This window comes from Melanostigma gelatinosum, assembly GCF_949748355.1.
Source record: "Melanostigma gelatinosum genome assembly, chromosome: 3".
NCBI lineage: Eukaryota > Metazoa > Chordata > Actinopteri > Perciformes > Zoarcidae > Melanostigma > Melanostigma gelatinosum.
Genome location: NC_136636.1, coordinates 15,854,427 through 15,871,454, shown reverse-complemented (window position 1 = coordinate 15,871,454; position 17,028 = coordinate 15,854,427). Strand labels below are relative to the sequence as shown.

General features: G+C 38.6%; 1 protein-coding gene across 1 annotated transcript in view; it reads right to left on the bottom strand.

Annotated features, from left to right (window-relative positions):
* cfap20dc (CFAP20 domain containing) overlaps positions 1-17,028 on the bottom strand; it is a gene marked incomplete at its 5' end in the record, with an annotated part of 42,179 nt that overhangs the window by 25,077 nt on the left and 74 nt on the right. Inside the window, 13 exon segments of the mRNA XM_079266107.1 lie at positions 7,994-8,106; positions 8,109-8,306; positions 9,658-9,768; positions 9,889-9,987; positions 12,165-12,207; positions 12,326-12,447; positions 13,206-13,325; positions 14,128-14,268; positions 14,638-14,785; positions 14,928-15,042; positions 16,060-16,132; positions 16,228-16,321; positions 16,844-16,933. Coding sequence (XP_079122233.1) covers positions 7,994-8,106; positions 8,109-8,306; positions 9,658-9,768; positions 9,889-9,987; positions 12,165-12,207; positions 12,326-12,447; positions 13,206-13,325; positions 14,128-14,268; positions 14,638-14,785; positions 14,928-15,042; positions 16,060-16,132; positions 16,228-16,321; positions 16,844-16,933 — 1,467 coding nt within the window.

Genomic DNA, 17,028 nt, shown 5'->3' with positions numbered 1-17,028 from the left:
GGAATTGCATGAAACTGATGCAACACCTTGAAAGATGATATTGCTCCACGTTGAGAACTGAGCAACCTGCCATAAATGAATGAAACTCAAAATCAGGCCAACTTGTGTCCGATGGCTCACCACAGTCTGATAAATTACTATCGTCAGGGTGTCAGAAGATGGTGTCTTAAACATACTAAAGCTTCTAGTTATCATGATCTTGGTTTTGACTTCGTTTGTTTCCTGTTTTATTTTGAAGTTCCCTGGGTTAGGGTTAGGTTCCCTTGTGTCCTGTGGTAGTTTAACTTCCTGTCTATGGGGTTTTCCCTCCATCTTTCTGTAGATCACCTGTGTTGCATTAGTCTCTGCAGCCTAGTGTTTCTTCCACCAATCAGCTTTCAGCCTGTCCTCACGTCTCCCCACCTGTGTCTTGTTGTCATATTAGTTTCTTGTGTATTTATAGTCCTGTCTTACGTCTGCTGGTTGTTGGTTTGTCTGCTGTGTTACTGTTAATATCAGCAAATGTCCGATTTACCTGTTTAGTGTTGTTTTGCCTGTTGGATTCTCAACTACTCATTTTTGGACTCACCTGCTTTGTAACTTTTGTTTTGGACATTTCTTTATGAAAATCACTGTTTAGCATCTTTCTGCTCCCCCTGTCTGTCTGGATTTGGGTCCATCCCCTGTTGTCTTTTTGCCAAACTGTGACACTAGGAATGCAAAGCTTATGTGATGTGCTCAAAAAAACTGTTTCACAACCCATGTTGCATGTCTTGCACTTTATACTGTACCTACCTACTGTATCTATTTTTGTCATGTGCAAGCTTATTCTAAGTACACAAACTTTTTTTAATGTAAGTCAACATTTAACACAGAAAAGTGTTTTGACATTCTGTCTTCTTTCAGATATCTTCAGATGATAACTTCTAACTTCTAACTCACAGAGCAGACACTTTGCTGCTTGCTCTCCGCTCTGTTTACATTATTTTGCCGATATCCTGGTTTTTCACAAGCCTTTTTGGTGCGTCACTACACTGAACTACAGTGTCTGCCAAGACTGGACATTAGCTGATGTCAGTATAAGCTTTCACAAACTTCTCAAAAATATTGCAGTGCAATAAAATCCAGCGATTAGAAGTGAATGAGGAGGTGAATGGGCTGTGCAGAAGTCAAAGCACTTTGGACATTGGACAACAACAGACTAACACCAACAAGACAACTACGAAACATGAGTGCTGTCAGTCAGGAGTAAAACTGTTCCTACGTCACCCTTTGGCTCCCTCTGCCAAAGACAAGAGACAAGAGGATTCAAGATAAGAACAAGAAATAACACAACACACCAGAAAGCTTTCAAGGTAGGGTTGTAATCTTCTTCAAAACCATTTTTTATATTTTTGCTGAAATTCTCATTACAGCCTGACAGCAATCAATGAATCAAACTGACAGAAAAAATGAAATAACTGTGGCTGTCGCAGGATTGTAATAAGCCGGTCTAATCTTTTATTACAGCCTAAATGTGATAATTGGATGTGCTACCTGCCTGTCTACCTACCGGCGTGCCTGCCCGTGCACTCACTACTCATCAGCGGTGAGAACTGTTCATTATGATATGTGTACGTTTATAATGATCATTTTGGGGGCTTTGGAGGGAGGGCTGAAGGGACGGGCTGCCAGTGTTGCTGACTTGGCAACTTTCTTATTAGATTTAGCAACTTTTGGGTCTAGTGCTGCCAGCTACTTTCATTGGAAAAGAGTTGGAAACAATGAGCTGGGTTTTTCGGTTCGGCAATTAAAAGAAATCTGGCGTACTCTTGCAAGTTTCTTAAGATTACCAACCGTAGCTTTAAGAAGAGACATTTTAGACCCTGCTTGAACAAAATTGAAAACATGAGGGATGTCGGAATCAAGAGTGTCTACCACACATGCCAATTACTACCTGTGAAGATTCACTTTTTTCAAATGTCTTCATCTTAAATAATTCAAATCTCCACCGTAGAAAAGAACAGAGAAGACAGATTTTTGCATTTTATGTATTCTGTTTCATCTTACTTTTGATCTTTTATAATGTGTTTCTTTGGCCATAACCCCTCCTGGAGTTCACTGACCAAATAAAATAACTGGCCACAGCTGGAACCAAACTTACCTCTTGTCCCTTCCCTCTCCCTTCCTCAGTTTCTTTCCCCTAAGGCCCCTCGGCGTCCCCCTCCACCATTGGTTTTAAGCCCCTGCCAGCTTTGACACATTTCATATATCCTGGTTTTTCATTTTTCAACTGAAACCTTGTTAGATAATAGTGGCAGCAAACCAGTTCTCATTGAGTCAGCCCCATCAAACTTTGATAAAAATTTCTCGACCTGACAGGAAAGATGTTGGTGTTGCTCCAATAATTAAAGACTCATTTCAGTGCAAGCCATTATCATGTGGTGATTTAGTCTCCTCTGAATATCTTTGCAATGTGTTGAAAGGTACACTAAAAATCCTACTATTGACAATTTACAGACCAAGTTTTGATGGATTATTGATAACTTCACTGAGCTGATTTCTTTTTTTTTAAAATATTTTTTATTGAAAGACACGAGACAATATTAAGACAATACATAGACATAACAACAAGAGGATGACAAGAACAGTGGGATAAAAGCCAGCAAATATCAAATAGTCAGTGTGTGTGTATGTGTGCGTGTGTGTGTGTGAGAATGTCCTTGAGCATTTTGAGATGGAGGAAAAAAAAATATATATATAATAATAATAATTGAAAAAAGCAAACCAAAAAAAAAAAAAAAAAAATGAAAAACAGGTAAGTATGTGTGCATTGAGTAACGATTGAGTCAAGCGACTTGAACCAGGAGTGGGTGGGTTGAGATGGTATCATTGTGAATAGGTAATAGCTATTCTGCCCATGAGTGATAATGGTAGGTTCATCCAGCGGAGGAGGTCGGCATTTATTGTTTTAAGTAATGGAGTGAAGTTGAGTGAACAGCTCTGACAGCCTGGGGGAAATATGTATTCCTAAATACGTGATGCCACCTGTGCAGAAAGGGATAGGTGGTGTATGGGCTGCCCCATCCCAACTGTTACTATCTAATGGAAGGATGGATGATTTACTCCAGTTAATGGAGTAGTCGGAGATATTGGAGAATGATTCCATGACTTTAATAGTTTCCTGTAGTGATGAGTAGGGGTTTTGTAGGAAGAGCAATATATCATCTGCATAGAGACTGATCTTGTGATGGGTGTTGAGTGTTTGAATTCCTTTTATGTAGCTGTTCTGACGAATAGCTGCAGCTAACGGTTCAATGAAAATGGTGAAAAGTGAGGGAGAGTGGGCATCCTTGCCTGGTCCCCCTGTGCAGTGTGAGGCTTTGTGAGGTTTGTCCATTAGTGATGACAGTGGCTGACGGTGAAGTATATAGAATTTTAACCCAGTTAATAAATGATTCCCCAAAGCCAAATCTTTGTAATGTGCTTGTGAGAAATGTCCAGTTTACTCTGTCGAAGGCTTTTTCTGCATCCAAGGAGGCTATGATGGTACCAGTTTGTTGTAATGATGAGTAATTGATTAAATTAAACAGTCTGCGTGTGTTAGTGGATGAATGTCTACCTTTGATAAAGCCGGTTTGATCTGGATGAATTATGGATGGAGTGACTTTGTCTAATCTGTGAGTTAATGCCTTAGTGATGATTTTAATATCTACATTGAGAAGAGAAATGGGACGGTAACTAGAAGGAAGAGTTGGATCTTTGTTTGGTTTGAGGAGGAGTGATATACTGGCTGTGTTCATGTTGGCTGGAAATTGCAAATTTTGTTTTATTTCAGTTATCATTTTGTTAAAGAGTGGAGCTAGAATGAACCAGAAGTGTTTATAGAACTCAGCTGGGAAGCCATCGGGACCTGGTGCTTTGTTATTGGGCATAAGATTGAGGGCAGTAAAAAGTTTGTCCTGTATTAATGGTGAGTCAAGTATGTTGATTTGTTCTTTGTTAAGCTGTGGTAAATCAATGCTGTTGAGAAATGAATTGATGTCTTCTTGATTTGGGTTATTTTTAGATGAATATAGATTGGCATAAAAACTTCTGAAGATTTTATTTATTTCATCGGGTGAATTTGTGGGCTTCCCTGCAGAGTCCTTGATGATTGAGATTGTTGTTTTTTCTTTATTTCGTTTAATTAGATTTGCCAGATATTTACCGGATTTATTGCTATGGTGAAAATGTTCTTGTCTAAGTCTGTGTATGAGGAATTGAGTTTTATTATTTATAATTTCATTTATTTGGAATTTGTACTTTCTTAATTCGTTCTGGGTTTCCGTTGTTGGGTTACTTGCATTAATGGTTTTAAGTCGGTTGATTTGTTGTTCCAGTTCAGCTTCTTGTTGTTTTTCTTTCTTTTTTTTGTAAACAGAGAATGAGATGATTATTCCTCTAAAACTGCTTTCCATGTTTCCCACAGAAGGGTTGGTGATGACTCTGGGGAATCATTTATTTCTAAGAAGGACGCCCACTCTTTTTTAATAAGACTATCAAACTGAGGGTCTTTGAGAAGAGATGTATTGAAGCTCCATCTCGTGATAGGTTTATGTAGGGTAACTCTGTTCCAAATAAATGTTACGGGAGCATGGTCGCTAACAATGATAGGATGGATCTTCGAGTCTGAAATATGAGATATAATTGAATTGCTGTTGAGGAAGAAGTCAATGCGTGAGTATGAGTGGTGAACTGGTGAGAAGAATGAGTATTCTCTTGAGTTTGGGTGCTGTAATCGCCAAATATCGCCAAGACCAAAATCACTCATGAACTGTTTTATCATGTCTGTGGATTGCCAGGTACGCTTATTATTTGGATTTTTAGATCTGTCCACTGATGGGTCGATAACTGTGTTGAAATCACCTCCTATTATGACTGGGCAGTTAGAAATGTTTGAGAAGGATAAAAAAAAATTACGAAAAAAGGATGGGTCATCAGTGTTTGGGCCATAAACATTACAGATTGTGACTGAACTATTGTTGATGGATATGTTTATAATGATAAAACGGCCTTCAGGATCGGTGATGGTGGAATTATGGACAAAATAAACTTTTTTGTTAATTAAAATACATACCCCTCTTTGTTTTGAGTTATAGTGAGCCGAGAATGAGTGAGTGAATTGTGGTGATTTAAATTTGTTGTGATCTGAATCTGATATATCTGCTTGCAGTTTAGCCAGATGATTCAAAACTTTTATTTTTTTTGCCTGAGAACCAATTCCACGGATATTCCAGGTTAAGAATTTGATAGATGACATGTTGATTGGGTTAATATAGACTGAACATTAATGTTGATAAGTGTGTGTGTGTGTGTGTGTGTGTATGTGTGTTTGTGTGCGTGTGTAAATGACACAGCAGGACCTGCAGACACTGAATCAGGGGAAATCAATATGAACATTCACCCTTGATATTCCCAAAGACAGTCAGTCCGTTTGAAATGTTTGATCTGTTGCAGCATGTGAAAGGGTCAACACACCGCCAAGGGCACACACTGATTGGCACTGATAGGTGTTGATATTTCTAACAGCACAAGAATATCAACAATTCTTGTGCCTTATTTACTGCTGTTGAAAAATGTAATAAACCCTCAAAACGAATGGCCCCCAACTTCCTATTTCTCAATAGGTGTAATGAATTTGAATCTTTTGTAAGTAATAAAAAACTGAAAATGTCAGACTGAACATAAATTGAACGTCAAACCGTGGAACAAGAACCACGACTGCAATCTCACAGAAATAATGTGGCTGGTCTTTCAGCATTCAATGCTACCAATACTCAGCGTCTGGAGGATGTAGTGAAGCGTCTTAAATCATCCGTTCTAAGTGTTAATCTGAATGTCATCTGCATGTGTCAGCACCTGCTGTTTTATCAACAAAAATGTTTTCAGTTGCTTGGAAATTTTCGGTTGCTTCTTAAAAAAGGACAACCTGGTCCTGATCATTTACTGTGAAATAATTACAGATCCATATCTAATCATCACTTCACAAAACAACATGTAGAAAGCTGCTGATATTCAAATGAACTATTTTTTTTATATATAAATGGCCTTTTGTACAGATTTCAGTCTGGCTTTGGAGCACATCACAGTCCTGAGACTGCACTCATAAAGGTGCTGAATATGAATGAATTCAGGTAAAACATCAGTTTGTACGCTGCTTGATCTTAGGAAAGCCCTTGATAATGTTACTCTTACTGACCATAAAATACTTCTTGTCCAACTGGAAAAGTGGGTGGGTTTATCTTGGCTCAGAGGGCATGGACTATGTTACTATGTTGCTGCCTGGGGTGATAATAAATCTGAATGTATCACAATGGCACGTGGAGTACCCAAGGGTTTCGATTCTTGCATCTTCGAATCAAGAAGCTTCACTGCACTACGTCATCATCACGTCAACGTGCTAACTCTGCTTTCACAGAATTATATGCCATTTAAATAACCCCTTTCAGTGTTTATTATTGTGAAAGGTTGTTTCATTTTTCTGCACACATTTTCTTTTAACCTCAATTGTTTAACACAGTTGCTGTCAGTTACTTTCCTAGAATGCCGATGGACGTTCTCTAAAAAGTTGCATTTGTGGTTTTCACATGCGAAGGTGGAGGGAGAAAATGACTAACTCTATAAGCTTGGCAATATTAATGGCAAGTGAATTGTCCTGGTTCAGACAGCACACACTGCACATACTATTCTACTAATCAAAGCCCAGGCACTACTTTTCTATGGTGGGTGGGCTTCTTTCAGAGGTTTTGTTGTGTTTGAAAAGGCTATGTGATCATTTCCCATTTAACGAGATAACCTGTCTCACAACCTGTGTGTGTGCGTGTGCGTGCGTGTGTGTGTGTGTGTGTTGTACGATTTCTACCTACCTTGACAAATGCAGCTACGCTTATTTAAAACAATTGGGAACTTGTACCAGGACGCACTGCTGATAATAAGCTAATAGTATTTTTGGCTAAGTAATGTAAAATAGAGGATGGAAAGTTTAAAATGTTATCCATGTTCAACAGAGGTAAACATTTACTCTTTGTAAGACAAAGAAACTGTAGGTTTAGTACCTACAGTTTACAGAAGTCACCATGAAGAGAATCATATTTTTGCCAAGCAGAACCTGTTATATGCTGCTTTTCTTACCAGGTCTTACCTGGCGTGAGTTCTGTACATGCACATCTGCACATTCACACAATGTCAATGGGAAATGTGAGTCTTGAGAGAACCCTGAGTTACTGATACGAAAACCTGACATTTACTGTAAATGTTTTAGAGAAGATTTTACCCTGTTGACTCTTGGAAATGTATTGAATCAGTTGCTTAGTTGTCTATTTGTTACCTCATCCTCATCATACAGGAATGCGGTCTCTTGATGTCATCAACGAGTTTAAAAGAATGCACCATTAAACATCAGATTTGACACATGCATGCAACAGGCACTATTATCTATTTTTCTTTAGGTGTTTGTGTTTTAGGGTGGATTTTGTCTTTAACTTGGTGTATAGAATACATTACTTTAATGCCATAGAAATTGTATTAAAATTAAACTAATCAGCTGCGCAACAAAATTTGCTTCTTAAGTCTGAATTATCAGACTTATTATAATGTTTTAAATAAGTAAAAGCAATTAGAATTTCTTTGAAGATAGTCATCTTTATAGTTATACTTTATAGTTGAACAGCTTAATTCCCCTGCTCAGCATAAAGAAAACTAATATTCTTAATTATAAGTCTCAGAGCCATCAATAAATGATCTGATGGAAAATACACTGCAACTAATCAAAGTAAACTGAATTCAATCTAACTGTGACAGATATTATCATAAACTGAATCTATTCTGATGAATTGAGATTAAATCAGATCACAAAAATCGGAATACATTTTGACAAATTATATTTTGGAAATCTGGTGTACGGCTACACTGTCAGTGTCTTTAGTGTCAGAGCAACACACTGTGCGCTGCACTTTAAATGTGTGCACATTTAAAGTGCAGCATGCAGACGTACCTCATCACTTTCACTGCCGATAAAGTCATCCTCAAGCTGGGCCTCATACCGCCTTCCATTTTTGTTCTGAACCCGATCATCTCCCATCTCCATCTTCTCCTGGTCGCCCTGGCCTTACCCTCGTTTGGCTGGGATGAGAAAGTGAACACCTCCCCTTGCAGAGTGAGCTGGGGCTCGGTACCCTCATTAGTCTCCCAGCTGCTCCAGTCCAGCAGGTCACTAGAAAAACCTGGACGGATCGAGCAGGAGAGAGACTCTGCTGGTGTGGGAGCAGCTCCTGTACTGTCCTTAGCAGGAGTGCAGCTATACACATCTAACATTTTAAACAGATTAAAGAACAGAAACAAGACGGGAGTAAATTCTCTATTTGAAACATACAGTATATTGCAAAATAAAGAGGATTTCAGTGTGCAAATTGTATAATAGATGAAAACGTCTTTCAGAATGCACATGAAGGTCTCAGCCACAAATACTGAGTAGAGAATAATGATAGGAATCTAATTACAGTGAGCAATAAATCCTTTTTTCATCACCTGACTAATGTCATTCTAATTTCTTTGGAATATATGCACATACAAATTCATAATAGCACTATGCAAAATTGTAATGAATTATATTGCTTGCCAAAAGAGAGCATAAATTCCTCCCGCACTGACACTTTTTGTAGGTTTTGTTCATAGCCCAGCTATGCTAATACCTTAATGATAATATAACAATATAAACAACATAATCTGTAGTGAGAACAGCAGTTTACTGCAAAGTTGTCACTCTCTGTCCAACATCCTTAAAACTCTAACTGATATATCATTCTGCTTTAATCTTTTGGTTTTCAACTTTTGTTGAAAACAAAATCTTACAGTAGTGTTACAATGTGTTCCTGAATATGTGGGTAAAATCTTTTTAACCCTTAATTGAAAGATGCATCCATTCATGTGTGCGTGCAAGACACACTGGATCCTTCCACTCCACGATAGGCCTGAGATCAAAGAGAGAGGCACCTCTATCAGAATGAGTGCGCAGACCTGAACCTCTCAACAGTATAATCACTTTCTCTAATTGCCCACTGTGTGGCAAACCCTGGACTCAGGAGATGTCCCTCTGACTTTTATTTAATGCGCCACATTACCATTAATGAACTAACTACTTTCTCTCTGTTGGTACGGCTGCAGCAAAGAAGCTTATTGCTGAGGAGAAACGTCGATAAATGAGCTTTCACAGCACGTGCACTCAATTTGTGCGGACAATGCTGGTGTGTGTGTGTGTGTGTGTGTGAGTTTTTATGGTGGTGGTGGTGCTGGTGGGATTTCATGGGCTGGAGCAGGAGAAGGTACTTCTACAAAAATGTTGAAAATGGCCTTGACGTGGGCTATGCAAAATTAAAAAAGGGGAACAAAACCGATGGTGTCTGCAGCATAGAATGAGGCTCATTGAAATTCATGCAATATTTTAACTGTAATTTAAAAAGTTTTCTTCTCAAGTATAAAGGACCTACTTGGTAAAAATCAGAACATGCAAAGTAGACAGCCAAATATGCATATTATTCTCTTTTGTTCCATCCCTCACCGTCTTGTTAGACCACCACTCAGTCTAAAAGTGCACACGTCTTCCTGCTACTGCTTCCTGCTGTCATGCTCGCCGTCTATTCCGGCAGATGTTAACCTCACCTGCTGTTAGGTGATTTGTCTTTTCTGTTAAGGTCAGAGGTTGTTGCTTGCTCTCTCGCCAACTGGGTGGAGGAGTTTTACTTCTCTTTCTTTGGCCACCAGGTACAGCATCTGGAGTGGCGTTTAAGCACAATGAAACACCGTACCGTATTTAACCATGGCACATTCACCAAACCACAGTTTGTATTCCAACATGAACAGAGAACATAAGATGCAGTGCGCACATCTTACCTGACGATACCAGCCTCTCTCTTCCAGCACTGTAGACACGTAGCTTCTGAGATCCCTGCTTGTCTTTTGGGGGATGGGGCTGCATAGTGCCAAGTGTCCCTGCATGCAATACTTTCAACATTAGAAAAGCTTTATAACACAAAACAGTCAAACAATGTTATTATATTTTGCCAGAAGCATATCTGTGAACTGATTATGCACTGTGAAAATCCCTATCAAGAAGGCATTTCAGTAACTGAGCTTCTTCCATTCATTCAGTGCAGGGAGAATACATTATGTTCCGCTGAATTAAGGAATTTTCATCATCAGTTTTTGCATTCAGTCATGCTCAAAGGATGCTGAATTACCAACTATAAAATCTGTTATTAGGTGCTTGGGAGAACATGCTTTGACAGAGATGGGCTTTTGTTTGTTGGTTAATTTGAAAAGCTTTTACCGATGTACAAGAATAATAATAAAGAAGAGCTGTAATTAGAGGATTAGTGTGCACTTTTACAGCAGAGTGCACTTTAAGTCATGTAGTCAATATCCTGTTCTGAATAAACGCATTATACGCACACTATATAAAAACAAAAGACGCTGTCACCCAGAGCATTAGGTATTTAGATGTACTAAGTCAAGGCTAACTAGACTCACTCGCAAGTCTTCCAGCTTCACGTTCTCGACATGAAGTGTTAAAATCACTACATTAGGGACAAAATATTGATATTATACTGTTATTGTGATTTGGTAATATGACAAAACAATAAAGTAATGTATTTTCTGAGCTTGCCAGACTTTTCTATCATTTGCCTTCATCTAATTAGTCATTATAGCCACATTACTGATGATTATTTGACAAAAATCGTAGTGTAAATATTTTATGAAAGAAACCAAAGTCTACCCTACAATATTGTCGCGTTATGTCGAGGTATTTGCATTAATATAACGTGATATTTGATTTTCACTACACTACATTTTATTTACGATTTACTTTTCATTAAAGTTAATAAAAACTGCTTTCATGTCAATCGATCAGTCAACGAACCAACAAGAGCAAGGTGAAACAACACAAACTCAACGCTACATATTATTGATTTGCTTTGTTGGCAATATTCGGAAAATTGCTTTTCAACTCAAAACAATGCTTGGGGACATTATGAACTGATGATGGTTTTGGTAATGGTGATATTAGTATTTACTTAATAATCAATGACTGTGGAGCACTTCTAGGCGATGCTCTTTCCAAATAACGTTTTATAGTTACAGCACTCAAATGTAATTCTATGAAAATTTTCCAAAAACACTTGCTGTCTTAAGTTCAGTTTCTTTTTTTAATTCATTCTTTTCCTCCTTATTCCCAGCTCCCAGTCACTAAGTACATATAATGGTTCACCGACTCACTCAAATTGCGTTTTGTGCGTTATATATGCCGCCCTGTCATCTCTCTTCTTTGCTATGTGCCTTTACTGATTGCTTACCTATCATTAAATGTGCTTTTGAACAAAAAACAAGTCATCTTCAGCCTTTTAAGATAACTGCTCTGCATCCTGCTTCTGGGTCCACGTTACAACTTAGACTATAAATTGAACAATTTATTTTGTTCTTTCTTCTTTTCCATTATCTGCTTTGGAAGAGCGAGAGAAGCAACTGACTGCTATACAGAGATTAACATGAAAACAGCAGGTGTGGGTTTTAACATCCAATCAGAGAAAGAATCAGTCATGTATGGGTTTTATAAAAGAAACGTTCACAGGCTCACAAAGACTAGCAGAGCTGTGCTGTTCATTTCACTGACTATCTAATTCATTCATTTGCTTTTTTGTGTTTATTGTTCTGTATTCAACGCTACTATAATGGCCACCACCCTTACCTCTTAGCTATTGTGTGTCAGTGTGTGTATGATGGCGTCTTCGGTATCTTACAGCAAGTGTCAGTAGACAGATTTGCTTGTCATTAAGGTACGAGGTTCAATTTGTGTCACATTTCTTTTTTTTTTTGTCATCTGTAGTGTTAAATTGTATCATTAAACTTAATATGTTCTTTAAGTACTGTACATATTCAATATGAATGATAGTGTTTTTTTCTCCACAGAAAAAAATGTCAAAAAACGATAAAGAGACGATGATGACAGTGACAGTTCCCTCTGTGAGTGTTTAAACAAATCCGTTTACTGTGGGGCACCAGAGTCTTAAACAAGAAAAAAAGAAGAGAAGCAGCTTCCATATTTGGCCAGATAACAAAAGAATGGTTGCCATGGCAAGCACATGCACCACAAACAACCACAGCCCTCTCACGTTCTGCAGTAACTTCTTGGTTCATTCTTCTGGACGGGGTTGCCTGTGAGGAACAGCACAAGAAAAATAATTTCAAATACAAGATGTTCTATTTTGTACTTGTGGTAATGTATGACATATGGAGATATTTGTTAATGTGAGATTCATGAGAAAAGGAGTACACTTTTTTCCATTCCGTCTGAGGCTGCACTGCCTTTTCTTCCAGTTTGAGGGGGTGGGCCTGAAAGCGTGGAGCCTGAGGCTGTGTGTAAAACCCTCTGGGGCCTGGATCGTCGAGAAGCGGCTGATGTGGTGATCAGAGTGATCAGGAACTGCAAAGAATATCCCATTATCGATCTTTGTCGTTTGAAGTCATTTTCTTACATCTTACACTCGTACGTAAATAAAGAGACTAAACTTACTAACTCCACTCACTTGGACCTAAACTACCTGGCAAGTATAGGTGCTGGAGATTTTAAGCAAGTTGTCAGTCATGTAAAATGATGAAGCAGCCAAGGCAACTTCCCAAGGATGTGCTTCACATTTACTAAAGTGGCATAGTTCATGTCGATGAAAAATGCTGGCATAAAACCAGTTCAATGTGAAGGCCTCAGAGCAGCATTATAAAGATTAGTATGAAGCCGCCTCCGCACTGGCTACAAAGCCCTTTCAATGTGTTTTTTTTACTGTGAATGGAAAACTTTAAAAACTTTAATATTTTGTATTTGAGCCTACTGATTACAACACGCAGTTTACAGTTGAGGTTTAATGGCTGTGTATAAATGAGACTCTACTGCTGAACTGACTGTGTTGGTGTTTTTCTTCAACCTATGAATCTGCTTCATATCATCCTCTACAAAAGATGGGCTGTGGAGGGAGTCATGAAAGGGCCACGATCTCACCCTGCTGTATCTTTGCCAGGGCTCATTAGGACCACCTCAGCTGAAACCCCCCACACACTCTCTGTCTCATCCTGATCATCAGAGCCGAGAGCAGACACTTTCATGCCACAAAACACACCGGCCCGTCAAGATGATGACGACAGAGCTGAGTTGGACTTACGGAGAACGAAGAAGAAGAAGAAGAAGAAGAAGAAGAAGAAGTAGTGCTTTGATGCAGCAGATTCGACACTCAGAAAATGACCCAGGATTAGGAGTGAGTACAGCTCAGTGTACTTCACGTCTACAGAATCCCATAAAAGGATGTTGTAACAATAAGGAATGAAATGAGATCTATGATAGTTGTTAGACTCACGAATATTTTGATCAACAAAAGTTCATTGACCTTGAAACAGAATGTCTTTGGTGTTTGAGATAATCACGGTGTGTTTGTTGCTGCATTATAACTGCTGTAGCTTACCTTGTTTCTGACACATTGGGTACTAAAGCAACAATATTCACCGAGCAACTTAAATTGGATGCCTACTTTAATAGCAATCGTTTTAATTATGATTAAGAATGTTATGCTAATAATGCAGATGCTAATTATGAAAAGCTATTCCTCGTGTGTGGTTACAGCTCTCTTCTGTGGGCATTGCCGGTTGATTCAACATGACTTCGACAGCTGTCAGAATAAATAAATAGGCGCTGATAAAAAGGCCACAGCGGCGGCGGAACTGGATTACTGGTGCATGTCTTTTTGCATGAGGAGATAATTGCAGCTCTCCGAGTACAGGTGAGGTGCAAATGAACACAAAAGTGAGGACCACAGGAATTTCACACGGGGAAAACAAATCGATTGTCATCTTCGTGGAAAAACAATTTCCCTATGTGCAACAATTCCTGCAGCATGATGCTTCTCTGTGTCTCGTAACCGTTTCACTGGTAGATTTGGGCTGGAAGAAATAAATGGAGTGAAGTAAAAAGCACAATATTTGCCTCCAGAATGTAGTGGAGAAGCATGAAGTGGAAATACTAATACTTAGATAATCCCTCCACAACTGTTCATTGATAAATTCACAATTCTGTGATTTGCTCTCACCCACCACAGTCAGAGCTCAACAGCCTCATGGCTGCTTTCCGCGAATTCTCCATGTTCAACACCTGAGTGACGTGGTTTACATCTGGTGGGAAGTGGCAACTGCGAGGTATCAAATCCGTAATACCAGCACCACCAAGAAACATGTCTAGATAAAAAGAGAAACATCTCTATAGAACAAAACAAAACACATCATCACCCAACAATGGTAACACTTTGATCAACAGAGAAAGTACAAATGACAAGCTGTCTTGTAGTGTAAGGGTGCACTGACTAGCCAGCGCCATGTGCAGCAATTGGCTCCGCTGAGCAATTTTAAGAGTTAAACCACCACTGATCTCTCAGCCAACAGAAAACAGACGACGGTTTCTCTCTCTCCACACACGTGCGCACAATTTCACATGAACGCAGAAGAACTCTGACTAACTGACATTACTTCAGTGCTGAGCTACTGTATCTTTTAAATAACCACACACATGGAGGGGACTTTAAGTTGAGCTGATGCAACTCTGTTTACCATCATTTGCCGTTCCTGTAGGCTCCGTCTTCATGGTGAAGATTCTGCGGACTTTACAGGTGGCAAACAATGTGATGCAATCCAGCGTCAGCAACCCCTTGAACAGTTCACCGGTGAATGATTGAAGGTCGATGCACAAAGTAGACCACTGAGACAACAGACACAATATGATTTTGTAGTTACAGTAAAATGATCTCTTAGAGATGCAGTTCAATAACTTGAAGGCGCATATGTGGAAGGTACATCTAAAAGTACGAAAAGAATATGTCATGGCTGAGTTGGATACTCACAGTACTGCGTTTCAATCCTACAAAAGGTATCTTTGCATGCAAAAGTGTGGCAGACAGCTCTTTATGGACTGTTGACAAGTGAAGTCTTCTTTTCAGGTGCTCTAAATCAGTTATCCTGCAAATAGCAAGACAACAGAACATAAATTATCGCCGGCATCAATTGTGCCATTAAGAAGTTATTAGCAGAGAAAGCCACAAGCTTTATGACCCTGTGAGATAAGCTCTTAAAGGTTCTTTGACTTTAATGTACTGCTGTGAAGTCAGCTGTCATGACACAGGCTAATGGAAGAACAGCAACACCAGCAATATTTCTCCAGGCTCTTAAAGTGATGTCGTGTGTGAGTAAAAAGGTAGGTAGGTAACTTTATAGTGAGAGATTATCTAGACTTCTAGATGTCCACCTAGTTTTGTTGTCTATATGGCTCCCATGACATAACTAAATCTAAACAGCAGCATCTATACCATCTAACACAGCCCGAGTCTGTAATAAATTGAATTTTACCATGACATGAATTCGTACATGAAGAGTTTTAAGCGCAATAAAAGACTCCATAAAAACTTTAAAGAAGACTTCTGTAGAGTCTTGATTGCACACAATGTTGTTTTATTGACCATAAAAAAACATTTGGTATCTCACAGAGTGTGATTCTTCTTTCAATAAACATCCACACATTATAGGCTACAATGTTATGCAAAATATTAATAAAACATAGAATTTATTGTGGCTGGTAAGATAAAAGCCTTCTTTTCATCAAGTAGTTTGCAGTTTAGCGGCTTATATGTGATTATTACACAGAAAATTACAGTAAATAACAGTCATTGCTAATATAATACATTTTTCAGGTGGCTCAAGGGGTTTTCATACTAGACTCTTTTAATATTATTTTCAGTGGTCTGAGGGAAAGTCACTGATTTAATGATGATTTTTTTATCTCAGTTTACATTATAATATGAATTATTCTCTCATGTAACAAAGTGTTAACTTACTCCGTTAAAGATAACTGTGGTTACCGTATTGAGCCACACTAACTGTAATAAAAGTCCTTTATTAACAACAGAATTAAAGATGAATTCTACAACAGTGCGCGCTATAAAAATGAAGCAAAAAGAATATTAAGCTTGCTGTACTTACACAAGCTCAATAGAAAAGTCCTTGAACTCGGGAATATTCACTTGAAGGACCAAGAAGCGTTGAAGAAGTCCAACTAAGACAAAAAAAACAGTCAAAGATGAGAATTACAATTATTAAGCGAGCATAACAAATTATAATTTACAAATGGGTGCAAGTGTGGTGACTTACGAGACATTTTCCCACTCTTTGGCATTTGCATCTTGACTGTCCGGCTGCTGACCTTCAGGCAGTAAACAAAGCCCTTCACTTCTTTATTGTACTCCTACGAAAGGAAATAGCATACGCGAGGCCTTGCTCAGTCCAAGGTTCTGCCGAGTTATGATGACCAGTATTGTGTAGGCATACCTTGAGTCATTGAGAGCAGACATGTGGTTCATGTGAGAGAAATAAAGTATGTAAGGTTTGAAATAGAAAGACTATGTGTATGTGAACAAGGACAGCTCTAGTGTCATAGAAAGAAAAAGTGAAGTGAAAGTGTATAGTTTCGTGGCATCGACAATAAAACTTTCACATTTCATTGAGAGTTGATTTTGCTCTTACAGTGACATTTGGTAACATCATGGGTTTGTATCTCCCTTATTTTGACAAGTTAATAGATCCCTCTTACAAAATGTAGTTACGTTAATCATTCACACTTTGTTACCTGTATGATGTTTATTGGACTGCATTAGATTGTATTTGTTACTGTGTGCTAGCTTGACAGGCTAGTTAAATTGACAATAGTGAGCACATGTAATCACATTAAAAATAGGCTAGGGTAAAACTAGCAGCTCTGAAAACTCACCTTGTGTATGGCTGACGGACCTCCGCAAAGTTTCCATTTGGCTACAGGGTCTTTTCCTTGTCCACTAAAGATTTCCACCACAGCCCCACCCTGCGAGAAACAGGATGAGTTTTCACTATTTGCCTGTTGCAGCTAATGTTATGCTACATCAAGCTAATGCTCATAGTAGCTTAAAAAGAGAGCAT